The following is a 10,877-nucleotide window of genomic DNA, read 5'->3' as shown; positions in this document are numbered from 1 at the left end:
ACGTGTGCTCTTCCGATCTAATCTTGAAATCTACGGCACAACCCTGGAATTAAATCAATAGACATTGTTAATTATAACAAATATCAAAGAGCATATACATTATTAATATTGTTATATAGATTGAATTCAATTGAGAAATTATAATGTATGTAGTATACGAAGATGATTTCATTAATAATTTTATAAAAATTATCTCATGTATTTGCTTTATTTTAATCAATAACTTTTCTATTGGTAACCTCTCTTTACATGTTCTTGTATATTAATCAAATGTTCGATACCTATATGTTAAATGATTTTTGTAAACTAATTATTTCAGATAATTAAGTCCATACTCTGTTCTGTTTCTTATCTTTCTAAATATATTATTATTAGAATGAAATCCATTCAAAGATAACAAACAGGAAGAGGAGGTTATAATTTACACTTGTACAATGTTTTTATTATTGAAAGAACATAAGTCTCCCTTGTGTTCAACATTTCTCATCAGAATATCATTTCTATAAAGTAATAAAATATTTCAATAAAGGAAAACAAATATTTGAAATGATGAATGTTAATGAATATTTTAAGTGAAAACGTAGAAAAACAGAAGGGAAGAAGCGAACGAATTTAGAACGTGCAAATTCGTGGAAACAAATAACAATCGGTACCTTTCCAGCCGTGTCAGACATCTTTTCGAATTTGTCGTGCACTGTTTCTTCTCGTTCGAATCGGAAATTAATCTGAAGTCGATCCGGCAAACGAAGGAGCGAGTCTTGACCGGTGAGCTCCAGAACGGTCGACAGCTACAGATTACAGAAATTCGTTCAGGCGGAGGCAGTCGCGACTACGCGAGCATGGAAAATCCCGCTCATTGGTCGTCTCAAATCGCGGCAGTCAACGAGAGAATACGAAGTCATTCACGGTTTTTTTTTTTTTACTCGACGATTGCATAAATCTGATTCAGCTCAGATTCAAGCGACTTTTTCGAGTCATTTCTCGTGACATTCACGGATGACAATAAAAGCGTTCTTACGTCAGATTTTGAGCGATCAATTGAAGCGGAAGCGAGAACGAATGCTTGCAAATATCGAGCGCGCTTTGAGATGTGCTCCGTTTCATGCATGATGCGTAATGATATATCATTTTATCTTTGTTGTTCGCTGAATGAACTAAACAAGGGTACATCATGCGCATCGTGCATGAAACGGAACTTTTAGAGACAAGCACAATTCAAAGATATAATATAATCTCTCTTCCTTGTCCTCCTCCTCGTTGGAATTCTACTTGGAGTTTTATCATATTTATTTCATACTTGCAATTTTTCTTTTCGTTAGCAAATACAATATTGATTAACATTGAAACTGGACCAACAAACTTCACAAGGAGATCTAAACAAATTATAGAAATCTGACCTGTTTTGATTTTTTATCTATCTTTTTATATTATGTAGTTTGATGGTCACATATATATACACACACACACATATATATTTTTTATACATATATATATATATATATATATATATATATGCATATATACATGTATTCCATTCTTCAGTTTCTTGTAGAGTATATAAAAATATGAATAAAATATTGTCCCGAATTTTGACGCAAATTCAATCACTTAAAAGTAGCTTTTTTGCATAAAATATAGCATTTCCATTTGCGCGTTTTATTCTTATTTTCGTAACTGATATAAAGGATGAAAGGCCTACTCTGACGTAATAAAAGTAGCGTTATGTAAGTGCATTATCAATATGTCTGATAACGTGTATCGATTTGCTTTTTCTTAGTTACCATTACTTGCGAAATTTATATATGACTCGAATTTCAATATTAAGGATGACTTCGATAAAGATAATCTCGGATTAACTTAATCAGCAATGAATTCATCCAGCAGAATTATTTGCTTCAAAATTTTAATAATAGTGATAATTTTATTGCATACGTATAAGATTGAATTTTTTTTCACAAGTCGGATAATTACAAAGAACGTGAAAGAAAAGGATACACACGCGAAAAATGAGATGCCAACACAAGCTACTTATGATATCAACCTAGTAGAATATGAATGAGCTGGAAAATAAATCAACCAAATTAATTTGGTAGAGATTATAAATATTATTACTATATATAAATTATATATATAAAAGACATGATTTTATGTATAAAAGACAGGATTATTGCTATCTCAACTCATAAGTATGTATATCACAATCTACACATCACAAATAATGTAATTAAATTTACACGAAGGAGATGGGTAGATGTATATTAATTAATGCATGCTCAATTAAATCTCTATGTCTATGTGGCCTCTAGTATACACAGTATACATCAAAATGCAGGATGAGACAATCAGCGTACCGTCTATTCGATAAAATATTATTCGAGAAACTGGAATGTTTTTTTCTTTTCACCGCACACAAGTGTCCATTACTCATCGATGGACCTTCCTGTGCAGTTTCGGCGCGGGAAGCGTCTTGATGAGAGTGACGAAGTGGGCGATCAGGTAGCCAAGCAGGGCGCCTATGACACAGGGAATCGGCCAGGCCTGCCAGGGACGGTCCCAGTCCAGAGGGATGACAGTGGCGCCCAGCCAAGTGCCCAGTATCGTCGCCTGTATGTTGAGCTTCAGGGCATCCGCGAGGATGTTGCCCCTCTGGGGGGAGTAAGTCCCCGTGAGGACGTCCAACGCGCTGTCCACGCCCAGGTGCAGACTGGTGGACACGAAGGTCAACGTGATCAGGGTGACGACCAGCATCGTCGTCTCCTCGTGGTCGGTCAGCACGGGCGCGCCGAACAGCACGATCGTCACGTAGTAGGCCGTCGACAGCGCGAGGGCGGTGAGCGTGAACTTGAAGACCTCCCGCAGGCTCTTCGCCCAGGATCTCTTGCTCGCCTTTGGCGGGGCGCGCTGCTCGATCTTGATTATGGTGGGCGCCTCCGCTTGCAGCATGGGAAACAGCAGCTTTATCACCTCGGCAAACGTCAGTATCATCAGCACGGGTAGGAATTTGTACGTGCCGACGTTGGCGGACAGATTGTCGTTGAACTTCACCAGCGTCCAGGTTAGGATCCCGGGCAGGTAGATGCAGGTGAAGGAGCAGTAAGACAGCAGCAGCCTCTGCTCGGGCTTGTTGCTGACACCCATCTGGCCGCGATCTGTTCCGACGGCGATCCACTGGGGTCTCTCGGTTTCTGGCTCAGGGTGCTCTACGCGGAACCGCGCCCCGCCGGCCAGCCCGCGCGCCTGTAAACACACATTTGATTTGAGGTTATGGTCATCAGCTGACACGAACGTCACGTCCAACGGTCCAGCGCGACGGAGACTTGGAACATCAAATTCTTCGTTGATCGCTCTTATCTCGTCCTACGGAGGATTACCATGGGTAAAAATAAGCAGGCGCAACGTACCAAGAACAATGCACGGGTAAACACGAATTATACGCAATCGCGCGGTTATGAATTACGCGTGAAATTAATATTTCCGTCACATAACCTATGAGCACGTTATCGTTATCTGTTTCTTTATAGTTACATGTTACAATTCTAATTGTATGTTATGTTTCTCGCGCACTCAAAATGAAATAAGTAAAATAACAACGTTGGAGAGACAGAGGGAAAAATAAAAAATATAAAAGGTTTAGCTGTAAAAAACGAATCTGTCGACATATGTCAGCATGAGCAACACTTGTCATTACATGAACGAATTATTTGTTTATGCAACTTGTCTTATGCAAGCAAATTGTCCTAGATAGCTAAATTTGTCGGAAAACAGATTTTGCAAAGTATCTGCTTCAAATTTTGTCGACAAAATGCCAGCAAAAATATAATAGAATCTGCTAACGGAATAGTCGCAGATTGACTGCAGAAATTGAGAATTTACCATTTTGTGACCATTTAAATAATATATTCTATCGAATTTTTAAATAATTATGAAATGGAATTTTCCTTGGTCTTTATTTGGTTTTTATTTGGCAAGGTTTGTTGTCAGATTATATAGACAGGATGTGAGTTTAATGCAAACTCAATTGATGTCAATCTGATGAAATATTTTGCAATATTCAAATTTACTATCAAAAAAAAATTGCCAATATTTTGCTTACTACGAATAAACATTTGTATTATTCTGTATTCTCGATAGTATTTTTTACACTTGATTGTGCAATCCTTTGACATATTTTTTAGCCATCAAACAGCAGCCGCAGTGCAGAACTTTTGGGGACTGCAATGCCAAATTTTGTTGGGTTCTCAGCGGTTAAGGACGGAGGATATGTTCCCGTTCTCCCTGGTTTATCCTTATGCTCCTTAAACGAGATTGAGATGAACAATGTAGACGCCAATTTTCAAGTAATATTAAAAAAGCTGAGCAAGAAGGATGCTACGACAAAGTATAAGGTAACCAGTTTGTTGATCTAGTCGTCTAGTCCATTTGTACAGATTTTGTAAACTGACTCATGTACGTGCAGGCATTGCAAGAGTTTGCAACACTGTGTCAAGATGCTGAGTTGTCGGCGGTGGAAGGTATGCTGCCGTTTTGGCCAAGATTTTACTGCGCGCTGTCCATCGACATAGATCACAGGGTGAGAGAAGCGGCGCAGTTGGCACACGCGGCTGTTGTCAAGCGTATAGGCAAAGGCATTGCGATGTACCTGAAACAGTTGGCCGGCGCTTGGTTCACCTCTCAATACGACGCGTATCCCCCGGCGGCTTCGGCTGCCGCCAACTCCTTCAACAGCACATTCCCACCCTGGAAGATCGTCAACGCGATCGTTCATTGCCAGTGCGAGATTTTGCTGTACATCAGCAATAATATAATTGTGCACACAGCTCAAACCCTGTCGACGCAAAAGTCCCTCACCAACGAGGAAATGGAGGCTAAGTATGAGCGAGTGGTGGCAGCAAATCTTCAGGGCTACAGTTGTTACTTCAGGAAAGTGCCGCCTGAGGAGATCGACAAAACCGTGGAGATTCACGGCAAAATTTTGAGCAGCTCGAGATTCTGGAAACTGGCTAAACACGAGGCGTTGCCGATAAAAACTGCTTTCTTCAATGTGTTGACGTCGATAATGGAAAATGCGGGAAAGTTGTTGGAAAATGAGAAGAAAAGGACAGTGACCACTATTATGAATAGCCTTGACGAGTCCGAGCCTGCGATTTTGTCGGCCGTGTGGGAATCGATGCTCATAGCCACGACGAAAATTGACGATTGGCATCTCGTCGTAAATATCAATAAACTCGTACTGCCGAAGTTGTGGCATGTTTTACGATCCGGCGGCCAGTGCTGCGCCAGCACCGTTTACCCAAATCTGCTGCCCTTCGTCAGTCAGTTTCCAAAGTTTAACGTTGACATCGCCGATCTGTACACGAATTTCTTCAACAATATGCGCCAAGGATTTTCCGTCAAAAGTGTGCAAATGAGCCGTTCGGAGACGCTCGCTGTAGCAACGTCTTTCGTTGAATGCCTGCGTTATTCGATTCTCGTGAACGCCGAAAATGTGGATTTATGCGTTCGACTTCTTAAGGAGCAGCTGATGCCTGTTATAGAAGCTTGCATGACGGATAGTACTTTTATGAAGCAGTATTGCTTCACCGAGATTACGCATCTAATACGATATTGGAGCAAAAATCGTACTAACGAGAAATATAAATCGTACGCTGCTTTAATGGAACAATTCTGGATTGAATGGCCGTTGTTGTTCAACAAATTTATGATTATGCCGAAGAGGATCGCATATACTGTTGGTTTAAAGGATTCCCATATCGAATTCTTGATAAATTTAAAAAATGTACCAGATCGAACCCAGAAGAAATTAAAAGTAAAATTCTCTGATCCAAATGATTCGGTTACTGTGAGCGAGCCGAAGATAAAAATTATCGATCCTTATGCAGATACCGTTTTTAATGCGGAACTTTGCGAATACGTAAGTTGTCTCTGTACAATTTACTTTAATTCGATAAACGGGCCATCGGTAGAAGATGATCAATGCATGGAAAATATCAGGCAGCTGAATAAACTTATGAAATACTTTGCAAGTAAAGAATTATTTGTTGCGTTTTCGAAATCTTTTATTTTATTTAAATTTGATGAGGACTTCTTTGAGTTTTACGACAAGAACTTGAGATCGTTATTGTTGCAAAAGTCAAATATGGCTGAACAAATTCTTGAATTGATATTCCATTTTATTGCATATATAAATGACGCGGAAAAGGATAAAATTCTAAAATCATTGATCGAATTAAACGATATTGCAATAACGAGGAGTGTCATATATTGCAGTTTATCCGAACATAACAGAAATGATGGCGTAATTAAGAAATGGTACACGCAAGCCAACATACCCAAACTACTGGTCGATGTGGCCAAAGAAGTCGCTTCGTGTAGCGATGAATCGTACGATTTCGAAAAGGATCAGAATCTGATTTTATTGGCTTTTGAAATTCCGGAAATTAGAGATTTGTTAATAAGTGAGGAAAGAGCAAATGAAATTGTGTCGATTCTATGCGACTCGCTAAATGGAAGGGACGACACCTGCTCCATGCAATTTGTTGCGTTTATTACGGGATTGATGACTTTAACGTGGGGACATAAGCAAACAATATCGAGTGCTGTACAGATATTGGAAACACTTTTTGAATTGTGCACGCGAGAACACGACGACTTGACTGCTGATACTGTGCGCAATAGTTGGAAAGAGGGATTCGTAAGAAGTAGTCAAATATTATCTGCCTTTGAATTTAATGATCTTATTAACAGATGCGGTATTATTATCTGGAGTAAAGTGTATAATGCACACGCAGTCCTGTTAAGTCCCGTTAAGGATACATTGATCAATTTGGCAACGGATGTTTTAGAAGTTGTAATTAACAACATCGACGACACGAAGTCTCATCCCGTTGAAGAAACTATTCTATTGTTCTTAACGGCGTCTGACATAAAATTATGGATCGGAGAGACAACGGCTATTGCGTTATATGGCGAGGTGTTAACGGGTCATTTATACATGTCAAATGTTGAGAACAAAATGCAGATTTTGCAGCAGCCTACATCTATCGATATAACGAACGATGTCACTTTGGATAACACGACGAATTGTTTATCATGGGCTTTGTTTATCACGGATTTGCTTAACAATCTGCACAAGAGACTGAAAGGCTGTGATTCAGAAAGTACATTCTCAGATTCAGAGGGCGAAAATGTTGAATTGACCGATCTCAATTTACCAGGCGTCACGGAGATACTGATACATGTCGTACATGTGATTGGCATAGCGAATATATACAGTAAGCATTACAGATCCACTAAACATTATAATGATGTCAGCAAGCTTCGTAGTTCGCTAAAAAGCAGTCTTGTCAACTTGCATAAATATTTTGCAAAAAATATCCATGACGATGTACCATTATATATAAAAACAAATCAAAAGAATTACGGATGTATGCTGCCATACATAATTTATGCGCATTACACTGAATTTTTCTCGAAAGATAAAACTGAGAAGTCCGTGGAATACTTTGGAAATTACAGTAATGAAGTTGCAGAAGCGTATGACGAAACACATGTACAAATGATGCAAATCTTGAACTGTTATTGGCCACAAAATATCCCGGAAGTATTGAACGACGAACACAACGAAATTTATTCACTAATTGCTCTGAGAACAATAATATCCGACGACTCTTCCGGTCATCAACCTCCCGCGGTGTACGACACTATTGTGGACAAAATTATGTTACGCCACGACGATATTTTTGCAATTTTGGATCACGATGTCTCCGACACTTCATGGGATAAATTGCTCTTGCCGCTGGAAGTGATAAGATTGCTTACGACAGTTGTCCAAAATATTCCGTGGAAGTTGAAACACGCGTATTGGGATGTTATCATGATATCTCTCACGAAGTGGCAACAGTTGCTTGACAATGGCAAACATAATTACATCGACATTAAAATAACAACGCTGATGACGGCGCTTAGCCAGTTGTATTATGCGGTCGAGGTCGTAATGACCAAACACAAGGTGGAGCCAATGCCAGAGTTACCTCCGGAACTCTTGGATGAATGGAGAAATATAATTGCTGGCAATATATATAACGGCATTATCCAGACTTGGATATTTTACGCAGATTTATGCGATCGGAATACGGATGTAATAAGATCTATTATACCATTGAATTATCTGGGAGAGGCAATTTGCACATTTGACAGCGGCATATTATTCAAGAAATATGACGAACAAGCCGAAACGATTGATTTCAACAAGATGTTAAAGCTGTCTCTGAAATTGTTACAATCTCCTGTTCCCAGCATTCAATTGGGTGCCTACTATGCATTGAAGTATGTGGTGCCGGAACTTGTACAGCATGATAAAGTTCTTGTCGAATCTGACAGCTTCGAGCCAAGCAGTCTCAATATTAGAAAATTCGAAGAAGTCCTATCAAATACACAGAATATTGTAAATACAATGCTTATGGAGTTCAAGTAAGTACCTCTGCTTTATATTAAATTTTAATTGATTTATGCATTATGTTTTTTAATGTAATATCATCTTTTTTTTTTTTCAGATTGTGTGATGCAATAAGCTGTACAATCCAACCGTTTACGGATTCTTACACGTATACATTAGGATATCTGTTAGCATGGGCAATTGTACTAGATATTTGCGAAAAGTCTCATAGTGATTTACGATATCAATATGCTGAAATATTGAAGTAAGTATTATAATGCACGTTATGCAATTTCTGTTTGATTTCTATAATGTCTTATTACCAGAGTCCAGATCTTGATGTCGTTTTTCCCAAACCGATCTAGCGTAACATAACTTTACATGTTACAAAGCTACTTTAATAGATAAATGCCATTTTAACAGATAAACAGTATTGCTTCTTGTGGCACTATCGCAGCTTGGAAAACAACACCGAGATCCGGACTCTGCTTATTACTTATAACATTTTAAATGACTTATATATTTTGCTAAACATTATCATAAATTTTAGAAATGAACTTTTCCCCTGTCTGTTGAACAATATCTTCAAGTTAATGCCCATGGAAGCGCTACAAGATAATAAAAATAAAACTGTAAAACTACTGGAGTTGTTTACCACTGCTCCAGTTTTTCGTTTTAAAGGTACTATTAAAATTGATATCCTTGTTGATTAATTTATTATATATTGTTTTACTACATATATATGTGTAATCACAATATTGTAGAAAGTTGGACAGAGGAAAGATTGGATCATATTGTATGTTGGTTATATACAAATTGTTTACGACGTCTGCCAGTGTTAGTTAGACAATGGCTGAGTACAGTCGACAGCAGAGTCAGCGCAACAGTAGACAAGATTACAAGCCATTATGTCAGTCCTAGACTTTGTGAAGATGAGCTTCTTTACAGCAGATTGCAATTGGCTAATATTGAAAATATGCAGGTATGTTATCTTTCGTAATTGCTGCTTCTTCCACAAGTTTTTACTTAAAAATCTAGACTTGTTTTCAAATTTAATATCGAGCTTTGTGTTGATATAGGTAAAAGTGCATTCAACAGCAAGAGAAGTTATAGCCACGTATCAAATGGAAGACACAAAATTGGAATTAAGTATAGTGCTACCATCGAACTATCCTTTAGGTACGGTAAAAGTAGAATCTGGTCAACAGATAGATGGTACGGCAAAGTGGAATAATTGTCACATGCAACTCTCTAAATTTCTCACGCATCAAGTAAGTCTTGCAATACACATATTTATACATATATATTAAAAAATATATTTTTTAATTTTTTTTTTTTATAGAATGGCTCTGTTTGGGATGGTCTTCTAATGTGGAAACGCAATTTGGATAAGAAATTTGCGGGTGTCGAAGAGTGTTATATATGCTTTAGCATTTTTCATACCAGTACATATCAAATACCAAAATTGTCATGTCATACTTGTCGTAAGAAGTTTCATACTCGTTGTTTGGTAAGCATACATTTTTTATTGATATTTATTTTTTATTATACACACACACACACACACACACACACACACAAAAGAGATATCATTTCTCTCTATATTATATATATATATATTTTTTTTTGTTTCAGTATAAGTGGTTCAGTGTAAGTCAAAAATCCAGCTGCCCGATTTGCAGAAACGTATTTTAATCTGATTTGGAAAGGTTTTCATAGAAACAAAGTATCCGTGATACAAAAATGAAGTAAAAATAATACAATGATAGGGAAGGAGAAACGTGAAACAAATACATGTATTATAAAATTAACAAGAACTGAACATGATGTGATATAACATAAATGTATAACAAACTGTAAGATATTATAATCACATGGAGAAATAATTGCATAACTAATCACATATTTGAGCGACTTGCAGAACAGAGATAAGAGAATTCTCTTTTTTATTTATTATGGACTTAGTGTCTCTCATGATAGGATTCTATTATTTTCTATCAATTTTTCCATTTCTGAGTCAATATGATTTATACTGATCGCTCGAATATAATCTTTATTGTATAGAATACGAAATCAGTATTCTGTTTAAGGTATATATACATACGTATTACAAAATTAATTTTTAAGTTGTAAAGAAAAATAAATTACATAATCTTACGTTAAATCTCGTCGGTGGTTGAGGCAGAGAGGATCCTGAGAGCGGCCATGCCCGCGATTTAGCGGGGACCGGCGATTGAGCTGGTTTCAGCGCCTCTGACAAGTGGACATTGAACTACGTAGCCAATGTCCACGATTTTGTCGATTATGTCCACGATCTTTTGGTGGTGATCCGTGCTATGTCCACGGTTGTGTTCCGTGCTATGTGCAGGAATGCGAGTAGGTTAGTTAGAAAAGGACGGACATCAATCTCGGTCGTCCTTGTCTCACCACCAGCTAACAAACA

At 37.8% G+C, this 10,877-nt stretch overlaps 3 protein-coding genes across 3 annotated transcripts in view; 1 reads left to right on the top strand and 2 right to left on the bottom strand.

Moving 5' to 3' along the window:
* Positions 1-1,061, bottom strand: part of LOC105449424 (alcohol dehydrogenase class-3) — a 3,564-nt gene extending 2,503 nt beyond the window's left edge. The window contains exon 1 of the mRNA XM_011688648.1: positions 654-1,061. Coding sequence (XP_011686950.1) covers positions 654-674 — 21 coding nt within the window. The 5' untranslated portion in view covers positions 675-1,061. The remainder of the gene's footprint in view (positions 1-653) is intronic.
* A 468-nt stretch (positions 1,062-1,529) lies between these two features.
* On the bottom strand, positions 1,530-3,156 carry LOC105449422 (phosphatidylinositol-glycan biosynthesis class F protein). Its single transcript, XM_011688646.1, has one exon. It carries the CDS (start codon positions 3,136-3,138, stop codon positions 2,425-2,427), a length of 714 nt encoding a protein of 237 aa, XP_011686948.1. The 5' UTR covers positions 3,139-3,156; the 3' UTR covers positions 1,530-2,424.
* Positions 3,157-3,184: 28 nt separating this feature from the next.
* LOC105449421 lies at positions 3,185-10,320 on the top strand. The gene is made up of 9 exons (XM_011688645.1): positions 3,185-3,417; positions 4,176-4,385; positions 4,457-8,469; positions 8,553-8,699; positions 8,985-9,115; positions 9,199-9,416; positions 9,514-9,705; positions 9,777-9,944; positions 10,070-10,320. The coding sequence occupies exons 1-9, from the start codon at positions 3,373-3,375 to the stop codon at positions 10,127-10,129; spliced, it is 5,184 nt and encodes a 1,727-aa protein (XP_011686947.1). The 5' UTR covers positions 3,185-3,372; the 3' UTR covers positions 10,130-10,320.
* The last annotated feature ends 557 nt before the right edge of the window (positions 10,321-10,877 follow it).

Source organism: Wasmannia auropunctata, unplaced genomic scaffold, assembly GCF_000956235.1.
Source record: "Wasmannia auropunctata unplaced genomic scaffold, wasmannia.A_1.0 LD336076.1, whole genome shotgun sequence".
Lineage (NCBI taxonomy): Eukaryota > Metazoa > Arthropoda > Insecta > Hymenoptera > Formicidae > Wasmannia > Wasmannia auropunctata.
This window is presented reverse-complemented; position numbering and strand designations above follow the sequence as displayed.

Coding starts and splice junctions, on each gene's coding strand:
- LOC105449422 (XM_011688646.1), bottom strand. CDS start 3,138: ATGGGTGTCAGCAACAAGCCCGAGCAGAGGCTGCTGCTGTCTTACTGC.
- LOC105449421 (XM_011688645.1), top strand. CDS start 3,373: ATGGGTAAAAATAAGCAGGCGCAACGTACCAAGAACAATGCACGG. Junction 8,700..8,984: donor CAATATGCTGAAATATTGAA/GTAAGTATTATA, acceptor CATAAATTTTAG/AAATGAACTTTTCCCCTGTC. Junction 9,116..9,198: donor TCCAGTTTTTCGTTTTAAAG/GTACTATTAAAA, acceptor ACAATATTGTAG/AAAGTTGGACAGAGGAAAGA.